Source organism: Gossypium hirsutum, chromosome D06 (assembly GCF_007990345.1).
Source record: "Gossypium hirsutum isolate 1008001.06 chromosome D06, Gossypium_hirsutum_v2.1, whole genome shotgun sequence".
Taxonomy (NCBI): Eukaryota; Viridiplantae; Streptophyta; class Magnoliopsida; order Malvales; family Malvaceae; genus Gossypium; species Gossypium hirsutum.
In genome coordinates this window covers 12,169,569-12,190,952 of record NC_053442.1, presented here as the reverse complement: position 1 = coordinate 12,190,952, position 21,384 = coordinate 12,169,569, and the positions used below count along the sequence as shown (strand labels likewise).

Here is a 21,384-nt window from a genome sequence, read left to right as displayed (position 1 = left end):
AGCTTCCGAGCTATCCGAATATCCTTATTGATTCCGAACGGTTCAACGTGCAATATCGAGAAATGAATGACTATGTGAAATTATATCCGATTCAGGTACGTACGAAGTGTATACGGTATTCAAGAATGAAAGGTGAGTATGTTTCAAATGACAATATGTGAAATACATGACAATGAATGAAATGAATGTATATAAATGAACGTGGTGATACACATGCTCATTATATGAAATTGTAATGAAATAAGCTTAATTATATTCAAGAGTTCGAATAACATGAAATTGTGGTCCTATGTTTCGAACATGGGATTTATGAAACATGAAACATGGTTTGAGGTATGTTAGTTTGGTTTGAAAGATGATTAGATAAATGTTATTGATAAGGTTAAATTATTAAATATGTTATGTATATGTGAAAGAGTTAAATAAGCATGTTTTGATTTGTTGGTTATGTGTTTTGTATGACCGAATGTGATATATATTTGAATGAGGGGTATATATGGTTTGAACAGTGGAATTATGAAGCATGTGTAATATGACTTTGATGTATCGTAGTTAATTTAAATTTTGAATTGATAAATGAGATTGAAATGGTTGAATTTGAAAGCTTGGTTTATATGTTCATTGATAAATACGATAAGTGAAGTTACTTAATGTGGTCATAAGAATTTACGAGTATGATGAATGTATATGTGGTTGAGATTTGCTAAATTTGGCCTAGTCAAATTGAATTATAATATCATTGAGATGATTTATTTATTTATGGCTTACTAAGATTTCAAAGCTTACTGTGTGTATTTTTCCTATGTTTATAGAGTTTCGAAGACTTGCTCGGGTTGGAAGTCATAGGAGACCTCATCACACTATCCGGTTATCGCTTCGGTAAATATAAGCTTTGAGTTTTTGGTTATGTGGCATGTATAGGCTAGTTTTGAGATGTTTGGTTTTGAAATTTCTATATATGTATATAGCCATGAGAAAACGGCTTGGTCATGATACTAATGTTGGTATACATATTCGATCATGTTATAAGCTTAATTTGGAGGTATGTTTCATGTTAAATATATTTGTGATGTTGGTTATATAATTCGGCAATGAGAAATTTTAATGATGATGTATAATCGGCCATGAAAGTAGCTCATTTTTTATGTATAATTTGTCTCGTGTAAAGGTTTGAAAGTGGTAAATGATGTGTTTTTGACATAATGCATATGCTCACATAAGTTAAGTTATGTATGTGTGATAGATTGCATATTGATTATTAAAGTACAGTTTGTGATAGTAAAAATATGAACATATAATGTAATTTATTTGATGGTCATTTAGGTACAGTTATAAATGGTACAGTTAGCTTTGATTCGAGTTGTGAAATTGGTAGTTATTATTTTGGTAAAATGTGCATAATTTGGTAAAACCAAATTTTATACTTGACCATTATGTGAAGTTGTTAATATCGTATATATATTAATGTTTAATAAATCATGTAGTTTGGCTTGACTTAGTAAAATGTGAAGAAGTGCATATTTATAAATAGTGCTTTTGGAATGTATTTAATGAAATCGAATTATATGAATAGATGTCTTAATATATGATCAGTATATGAAATTAATTATAATTGGTTATAAGTTAAGTATTCGATTGCTATGATTCATTGGTTATAATGTTTGAATATTAATTTGGGTAGAGTATGAATTATAGTATCGAAGCATGTTAGTTTGGTTTAAAATTATATTAGATGAACAGTATTGAATTGATTACATTTTTTTTGGTACTTGAATTGAAATGAATGTCTATTTTGAGTTGTATTTTGATCGGTAAACCTCGTAACCCTAATCTGGTGACAGACACGGGTTAGGGGTGTTACACCCAAAGATTTTTAAATCAGAATAGTCAGCAGGATTACTAGATCATACCTGTTGTGGAGTCTTTTTCTCAATGACCACGGATGGAGATCGGTTGATCTAAAAACATGCAGTAGAGGCTGCTTTAGCTCAAAATGGACTTTGGTAAGTTGACATTTGACAACATACATCGAACCTTCTCCATGATTGTTCTGTTCAGTCGTTCTGCAACACCGTTTTGCTGTGGAGTATGACGAACTATCAAGTGTCTCACGATCCCTTCTGACTTGCACAGTTTATTAAACTCATCAGAACAGAACTCTAAGCCATTATCTATGCGGATGTATTTTATTTGTTTTCCTGTCTGTTTTTTCAATCATAGTTTTCCAAGACTTAAATGCGGAAAACACATTGCTTTTCTACTTCAGGAAGAACTTCTAAACTTTTTTGGAAAAATCATCAATAAAAGTTAGCATATAATTAGCTCCACCTCTCGAAGGCACTCTGGATGACCCCTACAGATCAAAATGAATATACTCCAACGTTCCCTTTGTGTTATGGATTCATCTAGTGAATCGAACTCTCTTTTGCTTCCCAAAAACGCAGATCTCACAGAACTTTAGTTTGCAAATTCCTTGCTTATCAAGAAGTCCTTTTTTGCTCAATTCTTTCATGCCATTCTCACTCATATGCCCTAGGCGCATATGCCAAAGTTTAGTAATATCATCATCTGACAAGGAAGAGGAAGCAACAACTACATCACCAGTAACAGTAGAACCTTGTAAAACATATAACTTGGCAGTCTTTCTCTGCCCTTTCATCACAACAAGGGAACCTTTGGAAATCTTCAAACCCACTTTCAGCTGTGTATTTGTACCAACCTTTTTAATCAAGAGTACTCAACGAAATAAAATTTTTCTTCAATTCTGAAACATGTCACACGTCATTAAGTGTTCTGACAACTCCGTCAAACATCTTAACTTTAATTGTTCCAACACCTGTAATTTTACACGAAGTATTATTTCCCATCAAAACAATACCTTCAAACACTGTTTCGTAAGTTTTAAACCAATCTCGATTGGGACTCATGTGGAAGGTGCAGCCTGAATCAAGGATTCACTCATCGCTCACTTTAGAATTGTTGATAGAAGCAACTAGAAGTTCACCATCGCTTTAGTCTTCTACAACATTAGCTTCACTGAAATTTTTTGGTTGTTTTCCCTTTTGATTCGCAGCATCCCTTTTGATCTTGTTCTATAGCTTATAGCACTTAGATTTAATGTGTCATTTCTTATTGCAGAAGTTAACAAGTTTTACCTCTATTTGAAGACTTAGATCTACCATTAGATTTATCGCGAGGATTCTATTCTTGTGTCTTTCCACGATCATTATCAACATTCCATTTTTGTCTTCCACAAACAATGAGACTCTTTCCCTTAGAGTCGGGTTTAACCACAAAATGCTTCATCTTATCATACGAGGTCAAAGAATCATAAACCTCATCAATTATGAGAGACTCGCGGCTATATAAAATCGTGTCTCTAAAGGTTGAATAAGGTGGGGGTAACGATTAAAGTAGAATCAACCCTAGATATTTTTTATCATACTGAACCTCTATGGTCTCCAAGTTTGAGAGAATTTCTTTAAGCACTGTTAAGTGTTCGTGTACAAATGCACGCTTCATATGCAACTTGCTGGTTAGAGTTTTTGACATACATATTTGTTCCAGCCTCTTCTATAATGCAGCGGCGGTCTTCTCCTTCATCACATCCTGCAAAATTTCGTTAGACAAATGCAGATGTAATTGTGTTAACGCCTTTCAATCCTTACGCTTCTTCTCTTCATCTTTTAATGTCGAAGGCATCTTATCTATCCCCAGCAAGGCATCCTTCAAATCCATCTGCGCAAGAACTGTTTGCATCTTAATTTGCCACAATACAAATCTGGTGTTGCGATCTAACAGCGAAATTTCATACTTCAAAGACGTCATTCCTATGATCGAGATGAACAACTCGGAAGCTCTGATACCAATTTATAAAAATAGAACGTTGGTAATGATAATATATCGCAAAGAAAAGAGAAATAAAAATAAAGAACACACATATTTTTATGTGGAAACCCTTTTGGGATAAAAACCACGGGCAGGGGAGAAGAAAATTCACTATGTCGAATTCGAATGATTACAATAGGAGTTTCGACTACATCTATTTATAGGTTAAAAAAACCTAATTCTAATCAAAGTCAAATATATTATGTTAATAAATGCTAAATATATTATACTCATAAATACTAAATCTTCTAGAAATAAGATATATTTTATTTAACTTGACTTGTAAGCAATCTCTTAGAATTTGGGTCACACAACTCTAATAGGGATTGTTCTAAAGAGAAAAATATAACGGAAAGAGATAAACAAAGAAGTTGAATAGAATTTTAATTTTTGGTAATAGTCACTCAACTTTGATTTCTTTTTCTGCCCAGTTAGGGTTTTTTTGGGGGTTGCTTAAATGACGACATAGGCTCCAATGTGATTGGTTAAATGCCACATCAATTTGCAGTTACGTCTGTAATGGAAAATGGTTAGTATGGCCGATTTGTTATTTTTTAAAAATTGAGAGACTATTTTATCATTGAGATCAAAGTTGAATGACTGTTGGTGTAATTTACCTTTAAATTAAATATTCATACTCTCAAAATTAAAAATAAAAACTCTCGTTTTTTCCCTTTCAAATTTTGTATTTCTCTTTGCAATTTTTTAATAAGTTAACATTGATATATTGACGTTGTTTTTTAATTGCACAAGCAACTTAAAAAATTGATAACATTTAAAAAAATTGATAATATTTATTTTTTAAATATTTTGTCATATATTTTTAGGACACTTGTCAATCCTTTGACTCTACTCGTAGAGTTTAAAAACTCTGCTAGTAATGTGTGAAATACGTTCTCTTTTTTAATTTAATATTCTATACATTTTATCAGTGAATATCTGAATTAAAAATAATCATATTACGATTATTTATAATAAAAATAAGCTTTTAAAATTTGGGATTCAAGTTTGAGGATCATTTGTATAAATAATGTGGGAGTAAATTGATTTTGAGTTTACGTTAATTTATTACGTTAATTATTCAACGATTATAATTATTGATTGTAATGTTAATTATTAATATAAATTTAGAGAAAATTATGCACTACAATATTTAGGTTTTTAGGGTAATTTCCATAGCCAATTTTTTTGATAAACAATTGTCACAATTAATCAAGTAATAATATTTTATATGAAATATATAATACCAATAGTAATCTACCTAATACATGAGCTGTTGTCAGCAAAACTGCTATAATAATATTAAATCTCAATTAATATAATGATTTTACCTAATATAATTATTATTAATTGTTAATTTAACGAATTTGAAAATCCAAAAAAAACTTAAATAGAACATGCCGTCATTTTAACGAAAGCGAAAGGCGAAGATTCGGATAATTTGGATCCTAAATGCAGCATCTTTTTAAAAAAAAAAAAAACAAAAATTCAGAAAAGCAAAAAAGAAAGAATGGGGGCACGTGACAGCTAGCATGTGGGTCCAAATAATCCTCTATGGCTCTATGCCTCTATGCAATCACCCAATCTCTGATTTTATTTTATTTTATTTTTTTATTTTCAGTTTTCGTTTAATTTTGTGAATAACGAAACCCATCTAACGGTCTCTCCCTCTTCTGTTTTTTTTTTTAATATCGTTTTATAGAATGCGATTTTCGTTACTATTTTTTTCATCATTAAAAAGGAAAAAAGAAAGAGGATTTATGAATGTGGTGGGTTAATCACCTTTCTTTTTTCTTTTGATTGTATTCGTAGTTATTAAAAAAAAAAAAGATTTACGCGCTCTCTTACTCTTACCGTCTGCTCTCTCTCTCTCTCTCTCTCTCTCTCTCTCTTATTTCCTTTCTCCCGGGGTTCCTCCGACGCACGACGGAGGGAGAGAAAGAAAGAGCCCACAACTTTCAAAAGTTGAATTTCTGGGGCTTTTTTAAATTTTCTTTTTTCTTGTGTGGTCGATTTTCAGTTTAGCTAGTTAGATAGGTTGGATTGAGAGGGAGGGAAGAGCAGAAGAAAATAAATAGAATAGAAATGTCAGCGGCATTGGACCCTGTCGATTGGCTTCTCTTCTCTCTCAGTAGAGCTTTCCGTAGTCCTCTTGCTGTTTTTGTTCAGATCCAGGTTTGTTCTTCTTTTCTCTTTCGAAACCATTTCCTTCCTTTGATTCCGCGTTACACGAAGTCTGATTTTTTGTATATTTTTCGCCTTTTCGGTGTTTGGATAGCTCTAGCGACTAGCATGTTGATTTTTTCCCCTTTCTTTAATCTGAGCTTCAAAAAAAAATAAAAATTAAACCTTATTTTACGTCTTTCCGCGGACATTAATTGGATGTTTGGTTAGTTTCTCAGCTTTGTATCTTATCTACAACTAGCTTTTTTATTTTAATCTAATTTTTAAGATTTAGAGTCTGCACCTTAAAAAGATTATGATTTCCTTTTACAATGAAGGCGCTGGCTTTTCATTACTATTGGATCTCGGTGGTTATGTCTAGAACTGAAAGCTAAATCTCTTTGATTTTTACTCTCTCTCTCTCTCTTTTTTATTTACCAGAAAAGAAAAGAGAGAAAAGAATACTGTTTGTGACATAATTGAAATGAAATGTTTGGAATTTGGTCAGAGTGGTGGCTGTTATGAAAATAGTTGGCAATGTATCTTGTAATGATTGCAAATTTTGTAATTTAAATACCTTGATTCTGCACCGATTATGTAATTTGTAGTATTGAGACAGCAAAGAGTTTTATTAAGCTCTGAATTGAGCTTTGTTTATTATAGGCTTATAGCATTAGAATCAAATGGAGTAGGAAGCTCCTTTTCCTAAATATGTTTTCTCTATATCACGGGACTTTTGTTTTAGTTTACTGATTTGTTTATGTTGTTTGAGGGAAGGATGACATGTCAGTTAATGTAACAAGGGTCGTCTCATTGGATGGCAAAGGAAATGAGTTTTTAACCAATAGTTTATAAAAAAGAAAAGCTATTGAAACATCCTTATTTTTATTAATTACCAATTACAACTTTTGAAGGAACTACAATGTTTGACAAATTCATGTTATCTATTCTGCTAGCTGATGTTCTTCTATTTTTAACTAGTGCCTTTCTTTTAACTTCACAATCATTCCATTTATCTACTTTATGAATACAGAACTTTGATTGTTATATATCAGTTGCCTCTCTTTATCTGCCCGTTTAAACTTCAAAAAGGTTACCAATCCGAATGCTTTGTATATGATGTAGGGATGTGTAATATGCTTGACTCTTGCTATTGGGTGGGCTTTTGCTGCTTATGTCAGGTACATGGTTTTAAGAGAATTTAAAAAAGCAGGCTGCTTGCTGCCATAACCATTCTATGTTGTCTTATGACCTAGAAACTTTCCTATTTCATTTATATATACCTGCATTCTTTGCCCTTTACAGGAACAGAGAGATCAATAGAATGAAGGATGCCATGAAATGTGGCAATAGCTTTGCTTTTTTGTGCCATGATATTAATGAACTTGAGCACTCTAATCAGGTCAATCTACCAAGAGTTACAGTCGTGATGCCTTTAAAAGGTTTTGGAGAACATAATCTGCACAACTGGAAGAGTCAGGTGAGTATTTTATGGTCTGGCTAACACTAAGCTTTAGGTGTCCTTTTAGTGCATTCTAAAGAAGCATGCATTTACCTATTCCTTGTCCACATTTTGTTCATCAGAAAATGGAAAACTGAACTAAATCTCTCTCCTTTATATTTTTTTTCATATTGCTCTGAGAATTTTCATGTTTGCAATAGGCAATTTTCTGAAGTATTTGTTTAATGTCAATGGAAGCAGATCACATCTCTCTATGGTGGTCCTCTAGAATTTCTTTTTGTGGTGGAAAGTACTGAAGATCCCGCTTACCATGCTGTATCTCGGTTAATAAGGGATTTTAAGGTATACTAAAATTTGCTTTCTGATTATATTGACAAAAAAGTCAAATAGTTTTTTTTTATTAATCTATATCCTTTATTCCCCTTTCACTGAAAACCCTGGGTACTCAATGCTTGCCCCTTGTTTCATGCAAGTGTTAGGGGGCATCATTTGAGTGTCTTCTCTGTGGCTTTACTTCTTGCCTTCCTGATTTCATTGCATGTTTTTCTGCGCAGGATGATGTTGATGCTAAAATCATTCTGGCTGGTTTGTCAACAACCTGTAGTCAGAAAATACATAACCAGCTGGTACATAATAACTTTACCAAATTGTTAAACAGATTTTGCAAATGATCTCGCCTTTTATTCTTGTATTAGTATTATGTTTAAACTATAAAATTGTCAGTCTCACTTGTACTCAGTGAAGAATTATGTTACTCCACAATTATTTAAAGTCTGTCCTTGTATGTTGTTAACATCTCTTTGCTAGAAGTGTATTCAACGTATTATGTCATTTGGTATTTCTTTTGAAGGTTGGGGTGGAAAGAATGCATAAAGATACCAAGTATGTATTATTTTTGGATGATGATGTTATGCTTCACCCTGGATCAATTGGAGCCCTCACTGCTGAGATGGAAAAGAATCCTGAGGTATGTTGCTCACAGCAATATACATTAAATCAAAATAATTAACTTTTTTTCTGAACTGTTGATCTCTTTTGTGGTATTCATGTTATTGGCAATGGCGTGCAGATATTTATTCAAACTGGATACCCTCTTGATTTACCGTCTGGAAGTTTAGGGAGTTACTGCATCTATGAATACCATATGGTATGATGCCATCTACGACTTATTTTCTCTTCCCAAGATTTTGTATATACCTGACCATATATTATTTTCGGATAACTTGAATTGTATTTATACAAGAGAGCAGTGAAAAACCAGCCATCAAAACAACAGTACAACAAGAAATAAAGCAATTAGTGACTAACACCTAAGTCAACCGTCCAATTATTTCATAAAATATGGATTTAATGGGGGAGTCAGGCACTAATAACTTTTTTGTATATGGTGTACTGTTTTGTTGTTGTCCTAATGTCAAAATCTATCAGCAACACCTGTAGATAAGTTGCACCTTTGATTGCTAGCTGAGCAACCCTGCTTTCCTCCCTAAATATTAAACACACATTAATTCGTGTACTCCTACTCATCAAATATTTTGTTTCTACAGCCTTGCTCTATGGGATTTGCCACCGGTGGGAAAACATTTTTTCTTTGGGGAGGGTGTATGATGGTAAGTAGCCCCCCCCCACCCCTATTGTTTTCAGTGCATCCTGTGCAAAATTGAAGGATTATTTCTGATTCTTCTAGATTGTTTTTCAGATGCACGCTGACGATTTTAGACGTGACAATTATGGTGTGGTCTCAGGACTTCGAGATGGTGGATACTCTGATGATATGACACTAGCTGCTATAGCGGGTAATCTAGTCTCTGTTAGCTGTTTTAGTATACTAATATATCTGTTGATATTAGAATTAAAGCTTTTTATACTCATAGACTTGCAGCCTTTAACTGCTCATGATTGTCTCTTCTCAGGAGCCCACAAGAGGCTTATTACGTCCCCTCCTGTAGCTGTTTTTCCTCATCCTCTTGCAAGTGATCTCAGTTTCTCTAGGTTTGTGAATTTTACCTGTTAAGCTGATCTATTATATGCAAATCCTTCTTGACTTGGACTTGTTGTCCAGGTACTGGAATTACTTGAGGAAGCAAACATTTGTTTTGGAATCATACATAAGCAGGGTTAATTGGCTAATGAATAGAGGACTGTTTTCATTCCATTGTTATCTTTCATGGGGATTTGTAGCACCATACTTTATGGCTGCAGTTCATATTGCAGCAGCATTACAAATCTATATCAAGGGTTATTCATATGAGGAAACAACCTGTACTACAAGTGGTGAGCACACTATTTTTCCTTTTTAGCTGGGTTTGGTCGTAGTATTAATTAGTTCAGAAGAAGCCAATATCTGGGATTGTAATCTGGTAGTATACCAGTCTATTTGTGACAAGAATTTGTTTCTTTGTCTTTGGCTGAGATGGAACTAAGTTATACTGATAATTTACAATTTCCTCTGGGTCCCCTACATATTGGGTTTTGGTAATTTAGACTTATTTATCAGGGATGCATGCCTGTTTGCCTTCCACTACTAGAGATGCTAGCAGTAGCCTTTTTCACATAATAGCAATTTCTTTTTCGGTAGTAAATATTGGTTGCAGAGAAGCATGCTATGGTATTAAAGTTTGAAATAGGTCCTGCAACTAACCAAACTCTTTTTCCACAGGATTGTTACTAGCAAGTTGCTTAGCTATATGTACCCTTACGGAGCTACTTTCTATGTGGAACTTAACAAGGATTGAAGTTCAACTATGCAACATGTTATCCCCTGAGGCACCTAAGCTCTCACTTGATTATTACAACTGGAGCTTGGTAAGCACCTCTATCTCTTTAGTATGGAGGATGGCAACGAATTTTATTGAACTTGTATCATTATGTTGTTCCCATGAAACTCGAGTGCGTATCTTTGGTATATACCTCTTCCTTCTCCCCAACTGTATATTATTCATAAGTTACACACACCTATGTGTTTAGAGTGATGACAAAAATTTCTGGCCTTTTTATCCGTTTCAATTCCTGGTCTAAAATCCTGGAATGATCTCCTTCACACTGTAGTGAAATAGTGTACTCAAGGTTTCACTTAAAAGGAGCATAAAAGTTTTATAGTTAAATCAACTCTGTTTTTTGTTTGATTAGGTCTGAATTTTGACTTGAAGCTTGGTTATATCGCTTTTCGAGTATGTAGATGAAATTGTTTTGTGACTGAGCAGATATTTGTCGCATTGCTGGTTGATAACTTTCTATACCCTATCTCTGCCTTCCGATCTCATTTCTCTCAATCAATCAATTGGTCGGGTATTCGATATCACTTGAAGAATGGAAAAATAAACAAGGTAAGTCAGTGGAGCATAGCACTTAAATTAAACCATTCATAATGACCTCGAGGTCTATTAATTTGTTGGAAGCTTAGCAGTATTTGTGTAATGGTGCAGATTGAAAGGAACAGAGGTAGGGGACCAAAGTTCACAGACTTGGGAGGTAAGCATTTATATGGGAAAAAAGGAGCTCCTCCAAAAGCCTCATTCCTAAGCTCATTGGCGAGAAGTTTGTGTCAATGGCATCAACCCAAGAAATACGAGGTTTAGCAGAGAGAAGGAATGTTTATTTTTTGTGACCATTGTGGCTCTTCATTTTTAGATCCGAGTGGAAGCAGCAAGGTTTCTGAAGCACAGATTCTTTAGTTGATTGGTGGTGGGATTATTTGATGATTCCTTATTGGATTGGTTTTAGTGGTTTAGGAATTTTCGCCCTCATTTTTTAGTTGCCATTCAATCAGATTTATTCTTAATTTTATCAACCCTCTTCATCCGGGGGCTGACTTTGTAACTTGTATCGATTTCGTCCTGTAATTTTATTAAATGATTATATACAGTCGGTGTTCAAATGTGAGACAAAGTTTAGTGGTTGTGATTTTACAGTTTTCCAATCCGCATCTGTATGTATCGACTGCCCATTTTGTGTTATATGTTTTGCAATTTTCATTACTCTTTTCTTGTTTTATCAAATTTCAACCAAAAGCAGGAAATGCTTTTAGATAAAGACTTACTTTATATGTTTTCTTTTAATGTAAGTCTAAGTTTGTTTTCGGGTCCAAAATGCAAGGTATAAATTGCCTTTCAAGCACTAGCAAGGAATAGTCCAACTGATGTTAATTGACGGAGTAAGTTGTGAGTTTGAGTTTGAGCCTGCTTATGAATAGTTCTTTCAAATTAAATATTAAAAAAAAAAATCATATGTCAAGCTCTGATTCTTTCCTCCACCGAAAGTAACACTTCAAACGAGCCTATCTCTATCCATCAGGAATCAGAATAAAGTTACAAACAAAGAATCAATCACAGCCAAACTTCCGCCGTCAGCCAAACCTTTTTTTGTTGTTCCTTTCACATTCATATCCAAACTTGTTCCCTTGAAGAAAAACATAGCAAACTTAGGTGCAAAAATAATAGAAAAGATATGGGGTGTTTCAGGGGAAAAAGTTCCAAAGCTTCCCATAACCATCCCATTCAACCCTCCTCAACTCAACCTGTAGTTGCATACCCAGAAACCAAGAATCTGAAAGTAGAGCCTCTTTTGCAGATTCCAGGATGCAGGGTTTATCTGATGGAGGAAGGAGAAGCCTTGGAACTGGGCAAGGGTGAGTTCACACTTGTGCGGGTATTAGAAGAGGATGTTCCTCTTGCTACCATCATTAAAGTTGGGGAAGATGTTCAATGGCCTTTGACAAAAGATGAGCCGGTTGTGAAGCTTGATTCCTTTCACTACCTCTTTTCCTTGCCCATGAAAGATGGGAATCCTCTGAGTTATGGAGTGACTTTTTCGGGACAGTATGATAGCAGGTTCATGAGCTCCTTGGATTCGTTTTTGAAGGAGCATTCATGCTTTTCTGGTGCAACTTCATCTGGGGATAAACATGTGGATTGGAAGGAGTATGCTCCCAGGATCGAATCTTATAACAATGTTTTGGCAAAGGCCATTGCTGGAGGGACCGGTCAGATTGTGAAGGGAATCTTCAAATGCAGCAATGCTTATACTAGCCAGGTTTGCTTTCAAGTTTCAACTTCAACTGGTATTCTACTTCTAGCCATTTATCAGTTAACCCTAAGAAAACATTCATTGCTAAAGCTAAAAAAGCCTTGTATAGAACATACCATGGTTAGTGAATCTAAAGAAAAGAAGGAATTAAAAAGCAGGTTCAGAAAGGAGGAGAAACCATTTTAATGCAAGCTCCTACAGCAAGTAACAATGGTTACCAAAGCAGCAGGACCACTAGGAAGAGTAGTGGAGCTGTCAACAAAAGCCTAAAACGGTATCCCAAGACTTAATTATTTTTCCGGATATTATGTGAAGTTGACATAAAGTAGTTTTCATTAAAGTCAAAAGTTGTTGAACTCTGAGCCTAAGGTACTGCATATGTCTGATTGTGTAGTGTGCGAAAGCTGTCCAAAATGACTGAAAAAATGAGCAAAGCAATGCTGGGCATGGTTGGTGCGGCTAGTGGAACAGTGATGGCACCTTTGGTTAGCTCCAAACCTGGGAAAGCTTTCTTATCCATGGTTCCAGGAGAAGTTCTTTTAGCTTCCCTTGATGGTGTTAGTGAGTAACAATGGCCACATATTCTTGATTTCTCTTCTCTGATATTTGTGACACCAAATATGAATTATCCATTTCGTGTATGTATGGCTATGGCAGACAAGGTTCTAGATGCAGCAGAGGTTGCTGAAAAGCAAGCTTTTTCTGCAACATCATCTGCAGCAACCAAAAGATGATTGATAGGTAATATATATATACATATATTTGGCTTCTTTTTTTTTATTATATAAAATTAACTTAAAAAATTTAATTAATTACATAAATGAGTCTTTTTTTATTATACATGTAAATGACTTAAAATTTACAATAAAAATTGGTGGAGCCAAAGAGTTTGACGCCACTAATATGACACGTCAGCAATCGAGATAAAAAAATTAATTTTTTTGTGGAGCCATATAGAATAACGCCACTTATATAAATATCAGGGAAATATTGTAATTTCTGAAAAAATGGAAGGACTTTAATAAAAATTTTCTATTTTTTAGTGGAGCCAAATAAATTCGTGCCACCAGTTTTTAATGTGATTTTTTTAAGTTTTTAAAATTTTAAATGTATTAAAAGAAATGTTAAATATAATTAATTTTAAAAGGTTAATATATTTAAAATTTTAATATACTTAATATATATTTTTAATAGGTAAAGACAAAAAGATTTTCTTAATATATTTAAAATTTTAAAAATTTTAAAAAAATTTAAATATATTAGAAAATGTTAAATATAACTAATTTTAAAATTTTAAAATATTTAAAATATTTTAAGAAATTAAATATATTAAAAAAATGTTAAGTATAACCAATTTTAATTTTTTAATATATTCAATATTTTTTAAAATATATTTTAAAATTTTAAAAATTTAAAATTATCTCTGTAAAATATTAAATATATTAAAAAATCTTTTTTTTGTCTTTACCTATTAAAAAATATATTAAAATATTAAAATTTTAAATTTGGTTATACTTAAATTTTTTTTAAAATGTTCAAAATTTTAATATATTAAGTATATTAAAATTTTAAAATATGTTATACTCAACATTTTCTTTAACATATTTAAAATTTTAATATATTTAAATTTTTTTTGTGTTTTTTAAAATTTTAAATATATTAAAAAATCTTTTTTCTCTTTACCTATTAAAAATCTATTAAAAATTTAAAATACATTTTTAAAAAAGATATTGAATATATTAAAATTTGTTATACTTAACATTTTTTAATATATTTAATTTTTTAAAATATATTTTTTAAAATTTTAAATATATTACGAATTTTTTTGTCTTTACCTATTAAAAATATATATTAAGTATATTAAAATTTTAAATATATTAAAATTTTAAAATTAATTATACTTAATATTTTTTAATATATTTAAACTTTTAGAAAATAAAAAAAATCACATTGGAAACTGGTGGTGCCAATTTATTTGCCGTCATTCTACGTGGATCCACCAAAAAATTAATTTTTTTACTCCGATTGCTGATGTGGCATGTTGGTGACGCCAAACTCTTTGGCTCCACCAACTTTTACTATAGATTTTAGGTCATTTACATGTTTAATGAAAAAATGGATCATTTATGTAATTAATTAAAAATTTGAGTTAATTTTATAAAAAAGCCCATATATTTCTATCTTGATTTGGTGTTAATGGTTTTGAGTAAGTGTTGCAGGTTTGGTGAAAGAGCTGGGGAGGCGACAGAAGATGTGCTAGCAACAGCAGGGCATTGTGCTGGAGCTGCTTGGAATATATTTAAGATAAGGAAGGCAATCACTCCCAGATCCACTGCCACATCAGGAGTATTGAACAATGCGGCCAAGTATAGAAGCACCAAATCTTATTAGACTCTTGTATTCAACTGACTCATTCCATCATCTGCAAACAAGCAAACATGATTTAAAAGCCTCTCTCTCTCTATAAATATATGTCTGAAATTTTACTAAACCATGGATTTTTATATTGGAACCCACTATTCTAAAGCATGAGAAAATTCAAATGCAGTTTATTTTAATGGTAAGAGTAATAAGCAGTCCAAAGAGCTATATATCTGCGCAGCGTCTAGCATAGTTATTATTATTTTTAGGATTAATATATCATTTGGTACCCGTGTTTCACACTTTTTTTCAGGTAGCAGTTACGTTACTTTTTTGTTCAATTTAGTACCCAAAGGAAACAAGGTTACTTTTTTAGTGTTTAATTCAAGTTTTAGGATTAATTTGATGAAAGTTAACTATTAATATTATTATGTTTGAATTTTTCATGTTGTTCATAGAATAAATTTAGTGTCAATTGTGAATTTGTTTAATTTTGTGTTTAATTTATCAAATATAATCCGATCATGAATGTGATTTAATCCGAGTCTTAGGATTGTTTTGATGAACATTAATTGCTAAAATTATTCACTAATTATGAATTTTTCATCAAATCAACTCTAAAATCCGAATTAAATATTAAAATAATTAACATTATTACATTCTAGTACTAAAAAAAATGAGTGTGTTATTATTCCATTCCCATCGAAGCATAAATAATGGGCCTAGCTAGGGGTTACTTGGGGTTGGGCTTCCCTCCCCTTCATATTATCTCTTAATTTAACTTTTTGGAGAAAGAGTAAAAAAGATTTATCAACTAATAAACATATAATTTAACTATTTTTATTTGGGCTGCCTTGTGCACAGATACATAATCTATGCTATCATATATATATATATAAAATATTAATAAGTATTGGGTACAATAATAATACATATTATGTTTTAAGAGAGAATTTACATTAGAATTTTAGAAACGATATTGCTATAAGAAACATTCACAAATCCTAAAAGAATCAATTTTTAAAGGCGTAAATCAGATATGAAGGGTGCCATGATCATTAAAAAAAAAGAAAAATGCCTTGAGGATTTCTTTACATGACACATATAAACTCTTCACTTTTTTTCTTTTCTTAATCATTGTAAGATAATGAGAGATAGAAGAGAAATACATTAATTATAAGCATCTCTCATAGGTCCTCTAATAACTAACTATTGGCGGGTCTCTTTGTATGTGTTGTCTGAAAAGAGGAGGACTCAATGATTATTTGTTCGCCGGAACCAGAAGTAAAAATTTTGGTAGACAGGGATCTCATAAAAACTTCTTTTGAGGAATGGGCTAGGTTGGGCCGTTTCTCAAGAATAATAGTTAAGGGAATTGATACTAATACTTGGATCTGGAACCTACATGCCCATACTCACGATTTTGATAGTCATACCAATAATTTGGAGATCTCTCCCAAAATATTTAGTGCTCATTTCGGCCAACTCTCCGTCATCTTTCTTTGGCTGAGTGACATATTTTCATGGTGCTCGTTCTTCCAATTATGAAGCATGGCTTAGTGATCCTACTCTAGTTTAGATTCTTTTATTATGCTCACTTTTGGAATTTAATATTTATATTTTTTATTTGACATAATTTGGTCATCTACTTTTACAATCACATTAGTTAATTTAAATAGTTAATATCCTTAATTATTCTAATTAAAATGTTAATATAAAATTTTCTTAAAAACACATTTCTAGCCAAAAAAAAAAGATAAGTGGGAAGGTTTTTTTTTTTTTTTCTAATTTTGTCTCAATATTTTAATTGAAATATTTAAGAGTGTCAACTGTTTGAATTAACAAATAATATTATAGAAGTAGATAGACAAAATGATATAAAATTAAAGTATAAATGTTGAATCTTAAATTTAAATATAGTGGAGAGACCATAACTATAAATTTACTTAAAATAATCTATACCTAACATAATCATCTTTATTTTATTTTTATAAATTTAAATATTTTCAACAATTTTATTTTTCATTGTAATAATAGAAAAATAAAAATAAACCAAAAAATCATATTTTCTTTCTCAACTATTTTATTACTTTTTTTTGGTTATATTTTGTATTTGTATTTTTACTTTTTGAGTAACAAAATAGGGATAGAAATTTAAAAAGAAGATACGTAATTACTATAACTATTATACAAGAAATTTTTTTGATATAACATTAAGGATAGGGGATGGTGGTGACACGAGTTGAATTCGTGTCAAACGGGTGTCTCACAAGAGTTTTAACCATCACTCTTATATAAATTAAGACAATTATTATACAAATTTTAACCTTTTGTTATTGACGTTGACGGGGAAACAAAAGAGAACCCATAATTGTTTTCTCCTAATTTCATGGCCATAATTTGAGGGTATAGGCATGTAAATGAGAATATGGAAAGTAGTTAGTTAACCCTTTTTCAAATGGTCCTCACAGTATGGATCACTAAAGCCACTTAAGGCTACTTTGGAATTGCAAAAGAGCAATAAGCAATTAAGATCAGTTCTCTTTAAATCGCTTGTGTCTTGCTTGGAAATTTTATGCAGTTGAAGTCAACTCATTTAGCTTGTTAGTAAAATCAAACACTTAGTTAAAATTTTAACTTTTTAAGTATCATAAAATTCAGAACCTTTCAAAGTTGGACTAAGATTCACATTTTTTTAAAAAAAATTTTATAGATAAAATTCCATTTTGATTAAAAAAATTTATTTAAGGTGATACGAATTAATTTTGAAATGAGTAGAGAAATAGATGTAAATTAAAATTGTCCAATGGAAAGCACGTGATCAACCTTGTGATTTCCATAATTGGAAAGCACAAATGAAGATATAAAGTTCGAATCCAACATCAATCCTTTACTTTAATACGAATTGGTGCCCAATTAAAAAGCATGTCACTCCCTATATTTTATGTTTCTTCTTTCGTGTAATGGAAACATGCTTTTCATTTTTGTTTTCCCTCAAAACAAAATATTAATAATATACGCTATTACTCCCTGTATTTCTTAGAATTTGTGACTTACTCCCTATCTTTTCTTTTTCAATTTACAAATTCTCGTCAGTCACATGGTATATCACATGAGAACAACTTAATCAATATGCATACTCATGATTTTAATGATTGGATTGGGATTTCTAAATAAGGCTTTGGAGGACTTAATTTTTAACATTTTAAGTACATGGGCTAAATCTCAAATTTTATCAAAGTATAGAGACTAACAATATATTTTTGTTGGAAATATGCTACTACAAAACAAAACTGTCAGCGCTGTTAGAAAACTAAATTGAATGTAAATAAAATAGCAATCATTGTGTTGTGAAAGAACTTATGCCTTAGAAGTAAATTCGCCTTGATCAGAATAATCATGTACTGGACGTTGCCCCCCAAGATTAACATAGTAACTTCAATATTCATACACCCGAATAAGGGAGGTGAAACACAATTGGCATTGCTCTTCTCAAAATTTAACCTAAATAAAATAGTTACCTGCGTCTAAATGGAGAGAGATACCAATTGTCCATTGAAGCATTTCTTAAACCCTAAGCTGAAGAAATCAGAATAGAAGCAAATGATGAAAATTTGTTGTTAAATTTACCATTTGAAGCAAATTGAAGAGAGGCAGGGAAGAGCGAAGATGATCAGCTGGTCGCCATCGCTTTCAAACTTTTTCCCCCCTTTATTTGGATTGAGCAATTATGACAGTTAATTAAAGGGTTTGTAGTGTTTAAACTTAAATGAATTAAAGTGAAGATATTTAGGTATTGTCTTGTCTTTTATCTTTTTATACTTGCATATACATAGAGTTTAATAATATTATCAATTATTTAATCAGAATGGCATTTGATACGGGACAAAACTTAAAGGTGTTTGAAGAGATTTTAAGGGAGATTCTAACAATAGCTCCTGCCGTTAAAGCAAGAGATAGTCTCGTGTAGTTAGTTTGTTTCTCTAGTTTAATGCCAACTATATTATTAGTAACAATTTAAACAAATTAAATCTTCTAATAAATAGGGACAAATAAAATTACCATTTTATGCATTATCTTCTAATCAATATGTACAAATAAAATTATTTTTTATGCATATCGTTTTTATCTCAAGAAAATCTCATTTATAAGTTTAGCCGGTAGCTATTGGATAAAATATACTTTCTTTCACAATAATAAAAGTTGTATTTTTTTTGTGCCATGAGAATGCAATATGTAAAACACAATATGAACACAAACACAAAGATGCACACCAATAATAATATTTTTTAAACAAAAATCCTGATTTTTAATCTATATTTAAGAAATACAAGATAATTCAGACCATCAAGCCTAATATCTTTAAGGATTTGTATTAATGTTAACTATAAAAATATAAATCGACAAGACATTAGTGATATCATACAAAATCAATATCTTAGCCTCATCCCATCAATAAAAATTTAATTTCGCATAAAAATTCTAATTTTATAACAAGCAAAGCTACAATTTTAATTTTTTAGAGATTAAAACTTGAAAAGGAAAGAAAAATAGTTACCAAATTAGAGAAACATGTTAAAAGCATTGAAATATTGATAATCTATCTTGTAAAATTTATGGCGAAAATGCTAGAGAATAATAAATTTTTGAGAAAAAAAATGATAAATGTTGAAAGAAAATAAGACAAAAATTAAATATTTTTAATTTTAATGGGTGTTTTTCAAATAACTTTGTAAGGTCAATAACTCAATTTACTATTTATATTATTTTTTTATAAAATAATTTTTTTAAAATTTTTGTTGTGAGTAATTAACAAGTGTTGAATGCACTGGTAAGGCATATTGCACAAATTTAAACAACATTGTTAGGTGGGACAACAATGAACCCTGAACATGGACTGTAAAATGGACACGAAGAATATCCCAAAAAAATATGTGTGATTGAGTTGGTTCCCCTATCAACTTTCTCATCTCAGTTAGAAAATTACTAAATAACAAAATATATTACGAAGGTTTATTTGTCTTTTATATATTTATATAATTTTTAAATAAATGAATAAAAAAAAATATATATAATGAGATTTAAACTAACACTTCATTTGTTTTCTATATAAAATTTTTAGTAAATATATTTATTCAATAATTTTGTTTCACCTCACATCGTGGATGCATCATAATTTAATTATACATAAGTGTTTAACTGAGCTTGCATGTTAATTGAATATCGGTTTAATTAAAAAATATAAATAAATCAAGTTTATATAATAAAAATAATAAATAAGATAACTTGGGGGTTTTTTACCTAAATAATTAAAAAAAATTAAATACTGAAATAGGTTGTCAGTTGGATTATATACAAAATTGTATTTTTTTGGGTTGCGCCTATTTAACAGGCGCAACCATTTTTTTTATATTAAAATATATATTTTTATTTTTTTTAAAAATTATTATTTTATTGGTGGCGCCTTTCTCATAGGCGCCATCGCTTGTATTTTTTTCCCGGATCAGTATATGACCCGTGTAGAGATACGAAAATGGTATGGGGGTAGGTGGTGCCTATCTGGTAGGCGCGATTGGTGGAGCCTATCTAACAGGCGTGACTGGTGCTTAATTTTTCCCCTATATATACTCCCTCGAAAATCAAATGAGCAGAAGAGTAGGATAATTTTTCCCTTATATATACTCCCCCGAAAATCAAATGAGTAGGATAAATGTATTTTAGTTTATTTCTTTTTAAATAGAATGTAGAGTTTTGTTAGTAATTTTATTATTTGAAAGTTATTTTGTTAGGTTTTTAATTTTGTTAGCTTCTGAATAAAAAATTTTGCATTAAAAATTTTATGTAACTTTTTTGCTATTTGAAACTGTTTTGAGAATTTTGAAATTTTTTTAACAGACCTAGTATTGAAGATGGAGAATCAGTTTCTCGTATGCGTTTATTTCGATGGAGAAATTTTGATAACAATCGTGGGATGTATATTTGAATGTCGCAAACAAGTAGTAATGAGATTTAATAGAAATATCTCGTTTGATGATATGAAGGAAAAAATTAGTGAAAAAATTTATAGACGTTGTGGGAGAAGGATCTCGAAACTTTTCTACAAGTTTCCAGTTTGGATAGATCCCATAAAATTCACTGAAATGGAACTTGTAGACGATGAAGACGTGGAGACAATCGTCGCTCTTTATTGTGGGGCTCGGAGTAACCAAAATGCACCGATTCAGTTATTTGCTGAGTTAGCTGGTGTGGAGCCAATTGAAGATCCCATTCTATTAGGTGAAGAAGATGGAGCTCAAGAGCCGTGCATGGTGGTTCCGATATCGTACGTTGATAGTTAACCAACTATACACGGGATCGACATTGATCTTAATGCTGCACCCGAGACTGATGTGGTTGGTGATGATGTATACCATAGTAGTGATCCTTCTGATCACGAGGTCGATAGTGATAGTGATCCCGACGTGGACGAGGTCCCGGATGATATT

At 31.4% G+C, this 21,384-nt stretch overlaps 1 protein-coding gene and 1 pseudogene across 4 annotated transcripts; both read left to right on the top strand.

Annotated features, from left to right (window-relative positions):
- Positions 1–5,529: 5,529 nt before the first annotated feature.
- LOC107901168 (uncharacterized) lies at positions 5,530–11,401 on the top strand. 4 transcript variants are annotated; one of them, XM_016827063.2, is made up of 14 exons: positions 5,530–6,063; positions 7,177–7,232; positions 7,357–7,531; positions 7,754–7,855; positions 8,068–8,139; positions 8,364–8,480; positions 8,583–8,660; positions 9,061–9,123; positions 9,213–9,309; positions 9,427–9,505; positions 9,576–9,787; positions 10,173–10,318; positions 10,717–10,839; positions 10,939–11,401. In XM_016827063.2, exons 1-14 carry the CDS (start codon positions 5,974–5,976, stop codon positions 11,089–11,091), a joined length of 1,563 nt encoding a protein of 520 aa, XP_016682552.1. In that variant the 5' UTR covers positions 5,530–5,973; the 3' UTR covers positions 11,092–11,401. The 4 variants fall into 4 exon arrangements, with proteins under 4 accessions (XP_016682552.1, XP_040951624.1, XP_016682553.1 ...); XM_016827062.2 differs by having other exon boundaries at positions 5,633–6,063; positions 7,993–8,139; XM_041095690.1 differs by lacking the exon at positions 10,939–11,401 and having other exon boundaries at positions 5,623–6,063; positions 10,643–10,825.
- A 287-nt stretch (positions 11,402–11,688) lies between these two features.
- LOC107901169 (senescence/dehydration-associated protein At4g35985, chloroplastic-like) lies at positions 11,689–15,127 on the top strand (annotated as a pseudogene).
- Positions 15,128–21,384: the final 6,257 nt, after the last annotated feature.

Bases quoted from the DNA above. Each gene is read 5' to 3' on its own strand.
- LOC107901168 (XM_016827062.2), top strand. From the start codon at position 5,974: ATGTCAGCGGCATTGGACCCTGTCGATTGGCTTCTCTTCTCTCTCAGT. The intron at 7,233-7,356 runs GTACATGGTTTT...TGCCCTTTACAG, and splicing joins GCTTTTGCTGCTTATGTCAG to GAACAGAGAGATCAATAGAA. The intron at 10,319-10,716 runs GTAAGCACCTCT...GTGACTGAGCAG, and splicing joins ATTATTACAACTGGAGCTTG to ATATTTGTCGCATTGCTGGT.